Source organism: Natator depressus, chromosome 3 (genome assembly GCF_965152275.1).
Source record: "Natator depressus isolate rNatDep1 chromosome 3, rNatDep2.hap1, whole genome shotgun sequence".
Lineage (NCBI taxonomy): Eukaryota > Metazoa > Chordata > Testudines > Cheloniidae > Natator > Natator depressus.
The window spans coordinates 184,766,145-184,785,918 of NC_134236.1; the positions used below are offsets into that span (position 1 = coordinate 184,766,145).

General features: G+C 40.2%; 1 protein-coding gene across 1 annotated transcript in view; it reads right to left on the minus strand.

Annotated features, from left to right (window-relative positions):
- Positions 1–361: 361 nt before the first annotated feature.
- The window catches only part of CLHC1 (clathrin heavy chain linker domain containing 1), a 31,057-nt gene continuing 11,644 nt past the window's right edge, over positions 362–19,774 (minus strand). Inside the window, exons 5-12 of the mRNA XM_074949459.1 lie at positions 19,486–19,687; positions 18,412–18,527; positions 16,893–16,980; positions 14,777–14,883; positions 12,450–12,624; positions 10,253–10,455; positions 1,826–2,005; positions 362–859 (exon numbers count right to left, since the gene is read on the minus strand). Of these exons, the coding sequence (XP_074805560.1) occupies positions 663–859; positions 1,826–2,005; positions 10,253–10,455; positions 12,450–12,624; positions 14,777–14,883; positions 16,893–16,980; positions 18,412–18,527; positions 19,486–19,687 (1,268 nt within the window). The 3' untranslated portion in view covers positions 362–662. The remainder of the gene's footprint in view (positions 860–1,825; positions 2,006–10,252; positions 10,456–12,449; positions 12,625–14,776; positions 14,884–16,892; positions 16,981–18,411; positions 18,528–19,485; positions 19,688–19,774) is intronic.

Genomic DNA, 19,774 nt, shown 5'->3' on the forward strand with positions numbered 1-19,774 from the left:
TTGGTATTTGATGCTTCCAGCTCTCATGCCCACACCTCTGAAAATCTCTGCCAATGTAAACCCAGTTTATTTGTTGGCAAAGGCCGTATTTGAATATCTTCCTTTTCCGAAGGCTGTAATGCCTGTCTCTTAGCCAGCAATATGAACCAAGTAAGACTCTCATGATTGCCTCTGATGGTGTAATTCAGTTGTCAGATGTGCATGTGCAACACCCCCTAGAGTTAATAGGAACTGCACCCATATCTCTGAAGGCAGAATGTGGCCCCCCAGGAAACAACTGTCTTCCTTGCTTCCAGAGGTCCCAAAATCTTATTCATTTCATTGGCAATGGGACTCATATGATGATTCCCTCCCTCCCCGCAAAAAGACTGAAGCATGAAGATGGACAAAAGAAAAACTTGGAACTATTCAATACAAGGAAATATATAAACATACTTTCACAATATTCATTAACTAAATAGGCCGAGTTTGTTCTACACTGAATATACCTTCCCAGTTAAGACACACATGTATTAAAAGGGGATACTAATTTACATTTGATGGCAAAAAGAAGTATCAGCTCTATTTCTGAGTGATCAGTGTTTACTATAATTCATACAAACAACTATAACGATGCTTAGGTTGAATGTTGTTAGAGCTCCCTCAATTGCTTTATAGAAGAACTACAAGAAAACATGTTCCATTATCTTTGCATCATCATCAAATGGGGAAATCTGAACCACTCCTTCCTGTGAGGTAAGGATCGAGAGGATTTCTTGAGACAATTTTTCATGCTTATTTTCTGCACATGTATCTGCGATCTTCTTCCAACCTTCCAAGGTACAGACTGTATCATTTAAAATAACTTGTTCCAGCGCATCTGATGAAGAAAAAAATATCATGTAGTGGCACAGTATTTGCCCTCAATCAGTTTCTGCTTTGCTCATATTAAAACAAAGAACAAAAAGAGGCATGATCTTAGGGGATAATATGACTACAGATCAATAATTCTTTTTCCAGTTGGATAAATTCTAAGGGTAAGGACCAAATAAAGAGATAACTGATCAAAAATCCAATAGAAAAGTAGTGTTTACTTTATTTATAAAGATTAAAAGCCACATCCTCCCACAGCACTCAAAATCATGTCTGAAACCCCATGAACTGCAGAAAAACTGGAGAATGTGTAGCCCAATTCTGCCTTTTATTTTTATATAAAGTTAATGGATGTTTTGCTATTGACTTCAGTGGGAGTAGGATAAGGCCATCATTTGGGGGTAATCATCACTGCAAGTGGAAAAACCAAATGCGCCAAGTTGCCAAATTACATGGCCAAGAAAGGTCCTTAACTCTAGAAGAAAGTACAGGAATTTGCAGCAGATGCTACCAAAAGTGCTAATTTGAACACAGGACTGAGCAAGGCAGGCTGTAGCAGATGGCAAAAGTAACTTTTTTGATCTCAAAGGGAGTACCATGAATACTGAGATTGCAGAATTGGTCCCATTGTAAACAGAAGGTGCTTAGTTATTTTAATCACCCTCCAGTATAGAGTAAGGATAATAGGAGCATCAACGACACAATAATTTATGGATTTGGGGTTTGTTTTTTGGAAAGTATCAATGGAAAGGGAAAAGGGAAAAGATTAACTATGTGTTTTTAAATTAGCTGAATTAAATTTGTTAACACAATTAAATGATTGTGACCTCAATAACTTTGTTTTTATTCATTTTATTGCCATTTACAATGGAATTGCTTTGTAACTTCCCAGATACTGCAATGAAAATAGAGAAATGTGACATTTACATAACTTCACTATAAATGTCTGTTAATTACATCTTATCGTACTTACTCTTCTCACCCATGTTTATTTCCTCTAACAGTTGTAAACCATGCTCTTTGTGATCAGTATCAATGAGTGAGAGGATCGTAGCCCCAATGGATAATAATGCTGGTTTCTCATTCCACTCTTGAGTTAGACAATGAATTAGCTCAATACTAGGACAGTTTTTCAGTAGGAATAAGTAATCATCTGAAAACAATCATCCAGGTCATTATACAGTTGTGGGTGTTCACACAAACACACAAGCATGATAACTCCAATTCTGATCTCACTGACCACGGTAAATCAGGTGAAAGTTCAAATAAGTTAGTGTAAAACTAGTTTATGTGAGATCAGAATTTGGTCTCATTTATCTGGAAGAAAAGATAAACAGCACAATAATTAAATTCACAGATGATACTAACTAGGAAAGTGTTGCAAATATCAAAGAGGATAGAAATAATAAGAGAGACCTTGAAGTTGTTAGAAATATGGGCAAGAAATAAATTCAGACTGGAAAATGCAACCTAACAGAAGAGAGGAATAATAATCTGAAGAAAGATATTAAATGAGAGAGAGATACTTGGAAAGCAGCACTGTTGAAAAGGGGCTTAGGGAATTGCAGAGTGCAAAAGTGATATGAACTTGCATTGCTATATGGCCACAGAGAGAAGCTAATGTGATTTTAGTTTGCTTACACAGAGGTGTCACATCCCAGAACAGTGAAGTGACAGCCCCTCTCTCTGTATAGCACTGGTGAGACAGCACCTATATTAGAATGCTGCAACAGTTATAGGCACCACAGCAGCAGATGCAGGTTGACATAACGGAGAGAAATCATTTAAAGAAAAGTGACTGAGTGGATGGAGGAAATGGCATGAAGAAAAAATAAGAACCAAGTAGCACAATCCTGCAGCATGCTAAACATCTTCAGTATCTACTGCCTTTCCTGCATGACTGGGCCCTAAATATGCATAGTTTGGCTAAATGACCGGACAGGATATGAATACTGTTGACAAGTATCTGAGGTTGTAAACACGGAGGGTGAAATTCTGGCCTCATTAAAGTCAATGATAAAATTTCCAGGACAAAGAAAAAATATTTACAGTGAGGCCTAATAGCCTAATTTTGATGGATCTATGATTCTGCTTAATCTGTGTATCTATTTTTTTGGAGAATTCACACTGACCAGTCCCGGGTACTATAAACATTAACTGCTGATGGTATGGTATCTGAGCAAATACATAATGTGTTCTGAAGTAAGAAGAGTTGACCAGATGGGATTTTTACATTTCTCTATACAAGGTCTTGGGACAAGCTCAAAAGAACAACCAAGAGAGTTTAAATAGATAATTTTGCTCTTTATTGAGGAACAGAATGTGCCCCAGATTCTTGTCTGTGTTAGGGCTGCTATTTTGCTGCTCTACTGTCTAAAGCAGTCCTAAAGCCACCTAGCCACCTGCAAGAGGATCACCGCAGTGCAATGGATGCTTTGTTGCTGTAGAACTGGCCTAACTCCTCATACACTATCCCCATTCATGACTGTCAGTGTAAGGGACATACCTGGGGAAAGGGGGCATGACCAGGTCTTCCCTGCAGTTCAGCAATCCTTGACTGCCATGATGGCAGCATGGGGCTATTGCCAGCTAGTGTAAATTAGAACAGCATATAGGCTGCTCTAACTCACTCCAGGGAACCAGCCCAGTACAACCAGTTTAGGAATGGGGGGAGCACAAAGGTGCCATAAAGCCACCTTTGCACCCCTTTCCCCCCCACAAGTTGTGTTGTATACCCCTTGTGTGCAGCTGAGAATCAGGATCTATGCATCCAGTATGTGATGTAGTCTTTATGCTGCCTACTTCTTCAGCTAACATAATTAGACTAATCAACAGGACAAGATAATTTGAGGGTGCATCTGCATCTTGTTTACAAGGTAATAACTCTGAAGCTGAACGATCCACACTTCCAATACAAAGAAAACCCAATTTTAACTTTCAAATGATGTAATCACTAATACAGAAAATAAATAGATGCCTTAATTTATTTTAGGCCAGTAGCTTAACTTTTTAATTCTGTGGAACAACTTACAAAAGAGATCACCTCTGCTGAACCACATCCCTTTCTATAACCCACTCCTTCACCTTTCCTGCAGCATTCACTATCTCTTCTGAATGTGCCCATAGAACATATTTTCAGGATCAGTGCTCTGCAATATTACACCCTCTTTAGGGACATAAATATGGAACAATATGCCACTGCCTATCAACATCCATGAATGATACTCAACTCAAAAATAAATAGTGAACAGCATTTTATCAGTATTAGCCACAATAAATTGGTTTGTTCAAGACAAAAAAAAAGAGGTGGACCAAATATACATGCATGCCTGATGCTGAAGGAAATCCTATTTTAATGTCATACGCTGACAAAATTATTGACAAGATTAGCATCATCTTGAGGTTTTGACAACTTTCAATTTGAATTTGTGCAACCAACATTTAAAAATCTATCAACATTTTCATTAGTTTGCATTCACAAATCAGCATTCTTTGATCTTTCAGAACATATCTTCACTTCTTCCATCGTCTTTGTTTTTCCCACCCATTTGCAATATACAGAGGATGAATGTTCCGCTATACAGCCATGTTGACAAAAAACAATTTTTGTGAAAGCTACACTGGAAAGTCACACTATAGGACTGTCCCATGTATTTTTCAAAAACATAATATCTGGATTACACACGGGCAAAGTGGTTTTTGAAAAAGTCTCTAGGCCAGATCCATAGCTGGTGTAAATCAACATAGTTTCATCTATAATCAGTGGAGCTATGCTGATTTACACTGGCTGAGAATCTGGAGTATAAACTTAAATATTTTGAGCTATCAGTTAGAAATAAAAGCATTAAATTAAGTGCTGCATAATCCATAGATGCATCTTTTTTGTAAAGGTAAAAAACAGCAAGTGTACATCTAAATAGGCATGCAACTCCATGCGCTTTCAATACAAAGCTATAAGGAAATGTGATTGCATGAGAGCAGAAACATATGGATCGAAATCCTGGCTCCCCTGGCAAAACCCTTATTGACTTCACTGGGGCAAGGATTTCACCCCAGTGGGTATTGGACATGATTGTCTAGTTGTGTGTTCAACTGTGCTTTCTATCATAACTGATCAAGTGTCTTCACTTCCAAATATAGGCCCTAATCCTGCTAAAATTTAGGCTCATGCTTAGTTTTACTCGTTCTGTGTGTCTAAGTGCCTGCAGAATCAGGACTTCAGTCAATATATTTGGATGCAGAATTAATCCAATTATGGTTTGACAAAAGAGAAAAGTACTTACTTCTAAAATGTAGTTATCTAAAATACAGAGCTGTAGTAATACCCATGTTCCTAGCATGAGAGCGGTGAGGGGGTTTTCTATAGTTTAACTGCTCAATATTGGCGCCAGTGCAGAGCTTCCAAATTGGAAATGTACATAATCTAGAAACATCAGATGCATATATTCTCATAGAGTCATAGACTATAAGGTCAGAAGGGACCATTATGATTGTCTAGTCTGACCTCCTGCACAACGCAGGCCACAGAATCTCACCCACCCACTCCTGTAATAAACCCCTAACCTATGTCTGAGCTACTGAAGTCCTCAATTCAAGGTGCAGAGAATCCTCCAGCAAGTGACCCATGCCCCACACTGCAGAGGAAGGCAAAAAACCCCCAGGGCCTCTGCCAATCTGCCCTGGAGAAAAATTCCTTCCCAACCCCAAATATGGCTATCAGCTAAAAACCCTGAGCATGTGGGCAAAACTCACCAGCCAGACACCCAGGAAAGAATTATCTGTAGTCACTCAGATCCCATCCCATCACAGGCCATTGGGCATATTTACCGCTAATAGTCAAAGATCAATTAATTGCCAAAATTAGGCTATTCCATCATACCATCCCCTCCATAAACTTATCAAGCTTAGTCCTGAAGCCAGATATGTCTTTTGCCCCCACTGCTTCCCTTGGAAGGCTATTCCAGAACTTCACTCCTCTAATGGTTAGAAAACTTTGTCTAATTTCAAGTCTAAACTTCCTGATGGCCAGTTTATATCCATTTGTTCTTGTGTCAACATTGGTACTGAGCTTAAATAATTCCTCTCCCTCCCTAGTATTTATCCCTCTGATATATTTATAGAGAGCAATCATATCTCCCCTCAGCCTTCTTTTGGTTAGGCTAAACAAGCCAAGCTCTTTGAGTCTCCTTTCATTAGACAGGTTTTCCGTTCCTCAGATCATTCTAGTAGCCCTTCTCTGTACCTGTTCCAGTTTGAACTCATCCTCCTCCACTAGAGGAGGTTTTGGAATTAATTGAGAAATTTAACAAGTCACCGGGACCAGATGGCATTCACCCAAGAGTTGCGAAAGAACTCAAATGTGAAATTGCGGAACTATTAACTATGGTTTGTAACCTGTCCTTTAAATCAGCTGTTGTACCCAATGACTGGAAGATAGCTAATGTAACACCAATATTTAAGAAGGGCTCTAGAGGTGATCCTGGCAATTACAGACCGGTAAGTCTAATGTCAGTACCAGGCAAATTAGTTGAAACAATAGAAAAGAATAAAATTGTCAGACACATAGAAGAACATAAATTGTTGCACAAAAGTCAACATGGTTTCTGTAAAGGGAGATCATGTCTTACTAATCCATTAGAGTTCTTTGAGGGGGTCAACAAACATGTGGACAAGGGGGATCCAGTGGACATAGTATACTTAGATTTCCAGAAAGCCTTTGACAAGGTCCCTCACTAAAGGCTCTTATGTAAATTAAGTTGTCATGGGATGAGAGGGAAGATCCTTTCATAGACTGAGAACTGGTTAAAAGAGAGGGAACAAAGGGTAGGAATAAATGGTAAATTTTCAGAATGGAGAGGGGTAACTAGTGGTGTTCCCCAAGGGTCAGTCCTAGGACCAATCCTATTCAACTTATTCATAAATGATCTGGAGAAAGGGGTAAACAGTGAGGTGGCAAAGTTTGCAGATGATACTAAACTGCTCAAGACAGTTAAGACCAAAACAGACTGTGAAGAACTTCAAAAAGATCTCACAAATCTAAGTGATTGGGCAACAAAATGGCAAATGAAATTTAATGTGGATAAATGTAAAGTAATGCACATTGGAAAAAATAACCCCAACTCTCCATACAATATGATGGGGGCTAATTTAGCTACAATTAATCAGGAGAAAGATCTTGGAGTCATCGTGGATAGTTCTCTGAAGATGTCCACGCAGCGTGCAGCGGCAGTCAAAAAAGCAAATGGGATGTTAAGAATAATTTTAAAAGGCACAGAGAATAAGATGGAGAATATCTTATTGCCCTTATATAAATCCATGGTATGCCCACATCTTGAATACTGCGTACAGATGTGGTCCCCTCATCTCAAAAAAGATATATTGGCATTAGAAAAGGTTCAGAAAAGGGCAACTAAAATGATTAGGGGTTTGGAACAGGTCCTGTATGAGGAGAGATTAAAGAGACTAGGACTTTTCAGCTTGGAAAAGAGGAGACTAAAGGGGGATATGATAGAGGTATATAAAATCATGAGTGGTGTGGAAAAAGTGAATAAGGAAAAGTTATTTACTTGTTCCCATAATATAAGAACTAGGGGCCACCAAATGAAATTAATGGGTAGCAGGTTTAAAACAAATAAAAGGAAGTTCTTCTTCATTCAGCGAACAGTCAACCTGTGGAACTCCTTGCCTGAGGAGGTTGTGAAAGCTAGGACTATAACAGGGTTTAAAAGAGAACTGGATAAATTCATGGAGGTTAAGTCCATTAATGGCTATTAGCCAGGATAGGTAAGGAATGGTGTCCCTAGCCTCTGTTTGTCAGAGGGTGGAGGTGGATGGCAGGAAAGAGGTCACTTGATCATTACCTGTTAGGTTCACCCCCTCTGGGGCACCTGGCATTGGCTACTGTCAGTAGACAGGATACTGGGCTAGATGGACCTTTGGTCTGACCCAGTGTGGTCATTGTTATGTTCTTAAATATGGGAGACCAGAACTGCACACAGTATTCCAGATTAGGTCTCACCAGTGCCTTGTATAATGGTACTACCACCTCCTTACTTTACTGGAAATACCTCGCCTGATGCACCCCAAGACCGCATTAGCTTTTTTCACGGCCATATCACATTGGCGGCTCACAGTCATCCTGTGATCAACCAATACTCCAAGGTCCTTCTCCTCCTCTGTTACTTCCAACTGATGAGTCCCCAGCTTATAACAAAAATTCTTGTTATTAATCCCTAAATGCATGAAGAAGCCTCGCCTCAGATGGGTAGTGGTTGTGGGTTGATCTATTATACCTAACTAAAACTTAAAAGAATAATTATTACAGCTAAATTATTTTCTCTTCTCCAAAGATACAAGCTGCAACAGACCCCCCTGCTCACAGGGGCTCTGACATCAGGGATGTTGCTATAAAAATATACACCATTATCTATTTATAAAAGATACTGAAATGCTACAAAATGTGTGTTCATAAATTATTAAATTAAATATTTATATACAAATAAATTAAACATATATACAAACATACATAAAAAGTTGGGAAGGATGGCAAGAGAACGCAAGAAATAAAATACTTTATGAGAAATGTGAATAATAACTAGCAGAGAAATCCAAAAATAAATTAAAGGGGTTAGTGAATTAAAACACTCCTAGTTTGGCCAATATTCCTTAGGCTTTAAAAGACCTTGAACTTGCAGGTCTGCTATACAATGACAATGCCATATGCAGTCAGACAGCTTTTAAACATGATTCTTTTGGAGACAACAGAATCTAATGTACTGGTGTCAAAAGAAATAAACGATGGATATTTTAAGGATTTTAGCCCATCAGATAAAAACCTGAGGACATTTTCATGTCAAACTAGACAGAGGAACTCACTCACGACATTCTATGTCAAGTTTGGAGAGAAGGGCTGTCAAGGTTCCTTCCCCACTCTGAATTCTCGGGTACAGATGTGGGGACCTGCATGAAAGACCCCCTAAGCTTATTCTTACCAGCTTAGGTTAAAAACTTCCCCAAGGTACAAACTTTGCCTTGTCCTCGAACAGTATGCTGCTACCACCAAGCGTTTTAAACAAAGAACAGGAAAAGAGACCACTTGGAGACATCTTCCCCCAAAATATCCCCCCAAGCCCTACACCCACTTTCCTGGGGAAGGCTTGATAATAATCATCACCAATTGGTACAGGTGAACACAGACCCAAATCCTTGGATCTTAAGAACAATGAAAAATCAATCAGGTTCTTAAAAGAAGAATTTTAACTAAAGAAAAGGTAAAAGAATCACCTCTGTAAAATCAGGATGGTAAATACCTTACAGGGTAATCAGATTCAAAACAGAGAGAATCCCTCTAGGCAAAGCCTTAAGTTACAAAAAGACACAAAAACAGGAAAACACATTCCCTCCAGCACAGCTTATTTTACAAGCCATTAAACAAAAGAAAATCTAACATATTTTCTAGCTAGATTACTTACTAACTTTACAGGAGTTGTAAGGCTTGCATTCCTGATCTGTTCCCAGCAAAATCATCACACAGACAGCCCAAATCCTTTGTCCCCCCCCTCCAGATTTGAAAGAATCTTGTCCCCTCACTGGCCATTTTAGGTCAGGTGCCAGCAGGGTTACCTTAGCTTCTTAACCCTTTACAGGTGAAAGGATTTTGCCTCTGGCCAGGAGGGATTTTATAGCACTGTATACAGAAAGGTGGTTACCCTTCCCTTTATATTTATGACAAGGGCTTTGCCAAGACAGAGGCTGGGAATGATTAACTATCAGAATCTGCTTTATAGACATATTCTCAGAGGGCCTGATTCTACACTTCAGTGCAGTTTATGTACCGAGTGTAAAATGGTGCCATTATGATTTGCCAGGGTTTTATAACCACTTTGCACAGGTGCAAATGATGCTAAGAACTCATTAGGCAATTACCTCAGTTTCCATTATCATATTTAAAGAATTTCTCTGCAGCCTCTAGTTATCAGATTAATGAATCTATGATTAAACTACAGATGGGCCAAACTAGCCTCTTAGATTTTGAAACTTTAGGCTATGGAGTCCTCTACCAATCTCACACTAGTCTCTACGGCAGATCAATCGGGAGCTACTGAAGCATGGTTCTCTGAAGAAATTCCCTATTTCCAACTGAACTAGTCACTTTAGTTGCTTTTAGGGTAACATATCTAGTTATTTATATTATTTACATATGCAGTGGCATCTTAAGAGCCAAATACTGCTTCCATTATACTCAATGAGAACAGAATTGGATTTTTACTGTGAATTTAAAATGTACAATTTAAAAATTTAGTCCAAAATGTTACCATGATAAGATTTAATTTTTAACCCTGAGATAAACATTTGGTAGAAAAATGATGAAAGACAATATAATAAATGCCCTGTTATTTACCGAAAGTGAGGTGTTTGAATTGCTGTATATAATCCATTGCTCCACAAATTTGGCCCTGTTTACACAAGCACAGAGCAGCTTTCTTGTGCACGCCACACTGACTGTAGGCAATCTGAGCCAAAGCCAAACACTTGGACTTGTTGAATGGTTCCACCTCCCCATAGTCATAAATCACATCCCCTGCTGCCTCACAAAACGTCAGCCTGAAGAAAACAAGGTAATAAAACAAACCAGATAGTCATTTGTGTGTTTTCATAACTCTGGAGCACTTCAGAATCAGTTACACTGGAAATGGATTGTGTGTGAAAATACCAGACTGACTGCTCCCCTTCAGCTCTTGTGCCCCTCTGCCCTTGTCCCCAACTCTGCTTTTGAGTTGGGTTGTTTCCTCCTTCCCCTTCCACGTGCTTGCGCCACAGCAGGCAGAGATCTAGGAGCACGGAACAGACAGCCTCTTCATCAGTGCCTGTGCCATGTTAGCCATTGGTGGTTGGAACGGGCAACTGCAGCCCTTGCAGCTCTCCTGTATATGTGTGATTCCAGTTGGGGTGCAAGGACGTGTATGGGGAAGGGAAATGTGTGTTCTGCCCACTTTGTGACACCTGGTAAGTCAGGCAAAGAGTCTGCTGCTGTTGAGTTGGGAACCTACTCAGTGCATTCGTGGGGTAGACACATAAGAACCTCAGAGGATAATCAGTGCAGCTGGCATAAAGGAACTGCGTGAGGCTATAGCAAGTTCAGTGCAGACAAAATGTCTGGAGATTTCAGATGCTTATAACTTGGCCAAATTTGGATGGACTGCCTCAGAGGCAGGAAAAAACACCTCCCTGACTCCAATGCTACTCTAACAAATTTCAAGTTCCTACTCCAATGCATGGAGTCTCCAGAACTCTTCAAAGAAAGAAACTTTTTTAACATTGGCAAAACAACCTACTTTTCTCTAATATCATTCTCAGAAATGGTTTTGTTTAAACTTTGCGAAGAAATTCAGACTGAGGAAGACATCTGGCATGGAAAATTTCAGCCTGAACAGGTAAAGCTTTGCAAAGTACAAGCAACTGAAAATGGGGGCTTATGATGGAAAGTGTTAGGCACCCTTAACTTTGGTATCACTACCAGCTCTACCTATAATTCAAGTAATTTTAGAATTTTTTAATATTTGTACTGTTCCATTCTAAAGTCATAATAAAGCACTTCAGAGTGTGCGTCAGGCTGAGACATCTTTACTAACCTTATAGTTATGACAAAAGGATGTAGACCTCCTGTCCTCCTCCACATACGAGGCCTGGCTTGATATTTCAACATAATTTCCAGTGTCCTATTGATTTAGCAATTACTATAATTCTAGTGATATAATATGCTCTAATGGCTCTTTTGGAAAGATTACTGCATGAGGTAGGAAAAGCCATAAAGAGAAATGCCCCATGTCAGAATTCTAATTAGATTAATGTCATGCTGAACAGTGGAAATCTCCCAAACTGTTCTTGTGGGATTTCCACTCTTTTAAAATGCATCTGAAATGGATCTGGAAAACAGGTTCCTTCCAGTTTAGGATTTGATCCAAAAGCAAAATTGCAGAGGCGCTATTAGTTCTGGAAATTCAAATTTGAATACTTCAGTCCCCACAAATGAAATACAGGGGGTGGAAGATAGTTTTGAGTTTCCAATTCAGGTCTGTCTCTTGAAGTAACTGTATTAAATACTCTATAGATACTGCTGTTATTATAGAAACAGTCACATATAAGAGTAAAAACAAAACTTCTAGCTTTTCCAATAACTGCAGGTTTTTAATTTTTAAAAAATGGTACCAGAACAAAAAACAGTCTCACGATCTGATTTTCATATAACTTTTTACTAGAGTATAGGAGAAAAGGGGCCTGAAACAAAATTTTGTTCTGCAGTGATCTAACAAAGGCTGATATCTTAAATGAAATGTTGCATTCTGCAAACATAGCTTTTCATGCTCTTCATTTTTCTTGGTTTATGCCACGGTGAATTTAATAAATAGCATTGAAGAACTGTATCTGCGAGATTGCCATTTTGTGATATTGTGTTTGCATGGTTCTAATTCACAAGAAAAGGAGAGTGATCTTTTTTAACAGGCAAGGCCTGATCACTTAGAAAAAGCATGAATGCAACTTTTACAGGGGAAGGGTACATACCCATATGAATCCAAGTACACTACAGGCCTACTTACCTTTGCTGTGTGACCCAGTGCATAACTAGATTTAACTGTTTTTCAAACAATGCACATTTGATTGCTTCCAGAGTCATGGCTGCACACAGAGGGTGTCTAACTGCAGCACTTGAGCTTATGAGGGCCTCAAAATATCTCAGCAAAGGGAGAATCCTCCCTTTAACAGCACCAAGAGCTAGAAGGAGGAAAAGGAAAGTCACTGAGCAAAATATTTTGGAAAATAGCATTTTCCAATAGTTGGGGTGGTTTTTTTTTTGCTTTGCTGATGTCCCCAGAATCTCCTGGACAAATCTGAACTAAAGGCTCAATCCTGCAAGATGCTGAGCCCCCTCTGCTGCCATGCTAGTCAATGAGAATTGAGGCTGCTCAGTACAGAAGATGGTGGGCACATCACATCACATGATTGGACATTATCTGTGGAAACCTAAAGGCAAATTTTCATAGCAAAATGTGTGGATTTAAACCACTGAGGCTACATAGAGTTGCCTAGTGAAATGCCTGCATATCACTTTGAAAATGCACCTCCTAGTGGTAAGGCTACAGACACTTCACTATAAAACTTTCTGCATAGGATGTCGGTTTTATAGTTAAGAGTAAAGGCAACTTTAACCCAGTTTCCTTGCTTTGATCCTTCTTTTATTATTGATATATTATTACTTATTATTTGTATTGCAATAGCACCAATCATAATTGTGCCCTGTTGTGCTGTGTACTGTAAAACCCATAGGAAGACTCAGTCTGTATTCCCAAAGATTTATATCTAAGGCCCCAATCCTGAAAACATGTATGCATACACTTATCTCTGCTCACATGAGGAGTGCCACTGAAGTCAATGGAACATAATTTTCAGCAAGTGAGTAAATTTTTGCCAGATCGGGCCCTAACATAAAGCTTACTGTCTAATTTGTAATTCAGATTCTGAATATTAATTTAACATAGTTCTTTTGTACTTCTTTACTTTTGGTCTTTAACAATTGCCTATAAAGTGAAAAGAGGAAGAAGAAGAAAAGATAGTAATAAAATAAAGTTCAGTGGTATTCTCAGCATTCCCTCCAGCACCTGCAGGGGAAAGACCAAGTTGCAACTGCCTCATCACTGACACCAGTGATGCTCACTGCATGTTGTGTCCTCAAATTCAAAGGAAGACAGAGTATGGAGGACTAAAAACAACCAAGGAACATGTCTGTATTTATCTCAGGCATGTAAACAGCATTACTGATCCTTACTGGACTGATAATGATCCATATTTCAGACCTTAATTATAAGCTGAATGGAACATTGTCAGGTGATTCAAGCAACTTTTCTAGCTAATGCACAGGGCATGAAGGGCCAGATTTTCAAAGTTATATGAGCACGGTTGTGCACACCTATTTGCATACACTTAATTTATAAGTGGAAATAAGACAGTTTAAGTACAAGTATAGACAACTTCAAACTGGACCTTAAGGTCCACCACAGCTGCACCACATAGGGAGGCAAAGTTGGTTTTATGCCTCCCCAGATTCTCAGCCTGACCAATGACTGAAATGGCCACCAGCGTAACTTAGAGAAGTCTAATGGCTTATCTACATTTTGCTAGCTGCGGTGGGCTGTGGCCAAGAATTGAATGGAACTCTTTGTGTTCCGAGCTGCCCCGTCACCCAGAGCCTGCCACACCCCTGACACACAGGAGGAAGAGCAGGTGGCAAAGTCAGCTATGCTGCCTTTATGCCACTCAAAGATTCCTTTGTGCAAGGAGAATCCAGTTGTCTGGCACCTTTGCATTGCCTGAGTGCAAAGTGACCAGACACGGCACCAAGAATCTGGACCCTTAGTCTACCCGACAATAAGAGACCTGTGGCACACCTGCAGCTGGCCCAGGTCAGCTGACTTGAGCTCATGCTGCAGGGTTATAAAATTGCAATGTAGATGTTCAGGCTCAGACTGGAGCCCAGGCTCTGAGACCTGTGAAGAGAGTGAGTCTGTGAAGAGAGTGAGTCTCAGAGGCTGGTCTCCAACCTGAGCATAAACATCTACACTACTATTATTAGCCATGCAGCCTGAGCCCCATGAGCCCAAGTCAGCTAACCTGGGCTCTGATACCTTGTGCCATGGGTTTTTTATCGCAGCACACCTTAGGTTATTTTTATATTTACTTTGAAGTGTTAAATTTAAAATCCAAACACACAAGTAATTCACTTTTGTCCCTTCAAGGCTCCTTTCAACATGAGTAATAGAGCCAGATTCTCAGCAGGCGTAAGTCAGTGTCGCACTATTTGAATCAACAGTGATGTCAATTTATACCAGCTTAGAATGTGACCAACAGTATTTCCATCTAAATTCCATACCCTTAAATTTCATCATGGTTTCTTCATTGCGGAGAATTCCTCTAGGACAGTTTGCAGCATAAACTGCTGCAGCCTCATACTGACCATATGAAAATAATTCATTGAATCTAGGACAGATGAAGGAAAAGACAATGTAATATAGCACTGACACAAAAACAAAAAAGAAATGATCGGTTGATGATGTGGTGAACTAGCCAAGGAAGGAATTCCAGAAAGCCTAGAATCAAATGTCAAAGACATGGGCAATACCACGGCTTTAATACAAAGAATATATTAAAATATCTAGTACTTCTGTATGAAAGCAAACCTGGTGACAGCAAGTGGCAGTCTTGAGTGGCTCTCAGTTCCCCAAATTACCTTTTTCCTCACCTTCATCTTTTAGTATTGTTTTGGTACACATCATCAGTATAGGCACTACACACTGGATCATAGAATGCTGACCACACTGACTACCAACTTATACAGTGTCCACAGTGGTGTTCAGGAACTGGATCATCAATGGAAAGCGGACCAAAAGAAAGGAGGCCTGACAAGGCATTTAAATGAGGAAATCATGTTGCAAAGCACACAATACCAGCTGCGCAAGAGGGTAACCCAGAAAGTTGTCTACATCTGCATTAACTATTCAATGGTGAGATTCTGCCCATATTATGTTCTGCATGGGCTCCTAAGGGAGGGAGGGTGCAAGAAGTTTCCCCTTTGTGCTAAGAATGGCTGTTGGATAGTGTCATCCCTGATCCCCCTCAGTGCTGCTAGCAGGCAGGGAGGACAGGAGAAGCTGGTGCCGTGGTTTCCACACTGGCTTTTATCGCCAGCTGGGCATGGAGGACAGAGTGCACTGCACTTGCTCAAAGGGTGGCCAAGTTGCTGCTAAGGCACGTGCTCCCAGCCAGAATTCCTCCTCAGGGCTCCATCAAAGACATGGTCTCTCTGCATCCCCTTCCAGTGTACCGGAGGGCAATAGGAGTGAAATCTTGTCCCAAATTACTCCATTAAGGGGAACCATATCTAGACTGGGAGTCCAGTTATCTGAACTCAGAGCCTATAATAATGATAGCCTATGATTAACCCCCTGAAATGTCCCTACTAAAACTGGCTATGCCTCTATTATCAGTCACCTCCTGACTGTGTCAATTAGATTTTCTCCTGAAAGACTGACTTGCTGCACTGCTGTTGGGTTAACAAATATTGATCTCCAGAAAGAAGCTGTTGCAGTTAGATTTCAATGAATGTTATATTTAAGATGCTGATTTGGGAGGCACTGGTATAGTGGAATATGGCCTTTCAGCTCACGGATCAAACTGAGGTCAAATCCAGTCTAGATTGGTAGTACCTGGAAGCTGTTACCATTTAATGGCTGTTCAGTGGACAGTGTAAAATGAGTTTATGATCTCACTCCAGTTCTTAGTTGCAAGAGTTTTAAAGATATTTAGGCACCTAAAGATGAAGACAGGCACTCAGTGGGATTTTTAAAAGCACCTAACTCTCAACAGGCACCTAGTGCTTTTGAAAATCGTACTTGGTACCTACTGGTATCTTTAGGAAAAAATCTAGACCAAAGTAATCTCCTCAGAGGTGTTCATATCACCAAAAAACAAACAAACCCACCTCCACTGCTGGTACCTTTGTTGGCAGTTTCAGCAAACAGGCCAAGGATGGAATGGACTGTAAAGTTAAAACTACCCTTTACTCCCCAAAAGTGATCTCCCAGGACAGGGCTGACTCACATGAGTAGAGCAGTGTGGAGAAGCTGCTTTTGCTGCATCTGGTCTGTGAATAACCAACTGTTGTTTAGATATTTTTTAGGTCAGGCTTGACAAAGCCCTGGCTGGAATGATTTAGTTGGGGATTGGTCCTGCTTTGAGCAGGGGGTTGGACTAGATGACCTCCTGAGGTCCCTTCCAACCCTGATATTCTATGTAGGTCCGCAGGGCTGTCAGGCTAGCAAGCACATTTTACAAACACCAGACATTCACAAAAAGAAGAAAAGAGTGCTCTTTTTACAAAATCCTAATTTGCCCTGGAGGGACTGCATTAAACATGATATGTTATCCAAACTCTGTAATGCTGTAAACTGCTTACACAGAGTAGAGTATAAGAGTTGCATTCTATTTACCTTTCAATATATTCAAGCAAATCTTCAGCCTCTTTACTCTTGCTGGGGTCATGTTCAAATATATGAGAGATGCTAAAGGCAGCGGCAGCTGAAAGTTAGACACATCGATGGGAGGTAAATGTGTTATTATTTCAATAGACAAAATCAGCCTTAACATTGCAAGAGTACAAGAAGAAAATAGATTTTGATCCATAGAAATGTGTCTTTCAAGAAAGATGGGTTTACAGTTTTAGCCAGGCTATTTTGCATTAGCAAGCAGGACAGGGACCTTCTATAAACTAATGCATGTTTCATGCGTTGAAAAGACGGAAGAAGTCTCCCACACGTGGAAATGTAATTAGGAAATGATTTCAATGAGGGCAGGTAAATTCTAGGACAAAGTTTCCCTGTCTATGTCCCCAGACACATACTCTAAGGCTGCCAGAGATTAGGAATGAGAGGTGACACCCTAACGACCAAATTCTACTCATTGAAACATCCTACAGTTCCACCTGAAACCAATGCAGCTGCACAGAATGTCACTCAGGGTAGAGTTTGGCCCTTAGCTCTGGGACAAGAGTGGAGACCACACTTTAAAGTCCAATTAGCAGCAAACAACATACATAGGGACAAATTCTGATTTCAGTTACACCCATGTAACGCCACTGAATTCAGTGCATAGATTTACAGGGATGTAAATGGGAGCAGAATTTGACCCACAATCTAAAAGCAGAGTGGAGGAACATAAGAGGTATCTCCCTTGATCTGTCTAACAATACAAGTTGAAAGCAACAAGTAAGATTCAATTTGATGCCAAGCGCATCACTGCACTCTACTCATGCAGCACCTGAGAGGATCTTGACAGTGTCTGGAGTGTGCTTAATGCTCATAAAAAGGCTGAACATGTCAGAAGGCCTATGGCAACCGGCTGGAAAACATTTTAAAGATCCTTCACCATCACTACATCACTTGCCTAAATAACCTGGATGATTTGAAGTACGAGTAGCAGGAGACCTCTGTGACTCTGGAAAAAAACCTGAGGGATTTGGGTAGCACATGAGAGGTGGAGACTGTATAAACCACCTCAGGACACCTCAACTTCATCTTAACTGTAGTAAAACATCATAGACCAAATTCACCCCTGTATAACTCTGGCGAATATTTTCTATACCTTTATCAGATTTCTGGGCAAAAATCTTATTTTCCTAAAAGCTAGACACATGCAGCATCATGCATAGGGGAAATGGATGACCCAAGATCATTAGGGATGGGACTTTCAAAGGGACCTAAAGGAATTAGGGGCCCAACTTCCACTGACTCTAAATGGAATTTGGACACCTAATTCTTTCAGGCACCTTTGAAAATCTCAACCCACATTTAAAAAAATAAAATAAAAATGTATAGGCCAGATTCTCAACTGGTATAAGATCGCATGGCTCCATTGATATCAATGGAAATAGACTAATTTACATGAGCTGAGAATCTGGTCCCATATTTTCCATGCTTCATAATATTGTCCGCCTATTTTTACTGGTTTTACCTTTTACAACTTCCTTCTTTTCCATGACTTGAGAGAGGAGTTCTTGCAAGGAGGTGCTCCTGTCAGATTTTGCCCAGGCAGAGACAGCATTTGCAACCAATGTAATTCTATTATAACTATAAACAGTTTAAGAGGGAATCGAACATTTCATTAGGATCAGTGTAACTTCTCAGTAGTTCCCTATGAAGGATCAAGTTCATGCTAACCCTTAACTTCAAGGTTCTATAAAGCTCGAACTCTGCCCACATCTCTTCTCATTCTAATCCCTCCTTCCCTCCCTTCCACCAAACCTTCCTCCCCAACTGCTTCCCTTTTATCCTTCTCCTACTCTCATCTTTGTGCTTTCCTCTTTGCTGCCCATCACAGATGGGAGTCTTTGTCTATCCTAATGTAAAAGGTACTGCCTCCTTTGAAACCCTTTGAAAATGCACTTCTTCCAAGCATCATTAATCCACCAAACATAGGAAGGCTGTCATATTTATGTCATTAAAAGCCTTATTCTGATTTGTACTGAAAGCATCTTCAAATCACCAGCATACTATGAGCTAGATTTCCAGATCGCAGCAAGCTGCACTCAATTTATCTAAGGCACCTTTCATCTCTCACAATCTAAGAACTGATGGAGAGGGAGGGAGAAGGGGACAAAATTGCCCCTAGCGTAACTTAAAGCAGTCTAAGGGCTACTCTAGATTATACCACTTAGAGTGGTCCCCTCAGTGCCACTTTGCCAACAGAGGATCTTCATCACCTGTCATCCAAGTATTCCCCCTACATCAGGGAAATCCCTGGCTGCACACTTGAGGCAGCTCTCTCTCTCTTTTGTGCTGCTGGAGCAATAGACAGAACAGGGGGCCAGGACCTAACCCTAAATGATCACACTGCATGCTTTGTCAGTTGACTATAAGCTCTTAGGGGCAAGGAATTTTGCAAAGTACTGAGCACAATTAATACTGATATTGTTAATACCTCTATAACAATTAATAACATACCAAAGCTAAATCCATGTGACAGACAGAACACTGTAGAGAACATCCCTAACATAAAAAAAATATGTTGTAGGACGAACACTTGTACCTCAGTCTCAGTTTCTCATTCACTGCCTCTGCCTTATCTCGTAGTTCCAATGAGTGCTTGAGTTCCTGCTCTAGGCCAGCCTTGTTCTCCAGAGGGATGTATTTTGATATCATGTCAGCTTTCAGTTCCCGCACTCTCCCTTCCAGCTGAGCAAGGTGTCTAGAAAGAGCATCTAAGCTGAGAGATTCTTTTACAGTCAGACCTGTTGAAGAAGGAAATGTGTTTAATGAGCTCTTAATTGTGACAAACACATGTGGATACAGAAACTGTGGGACATGTAATTTGCTAG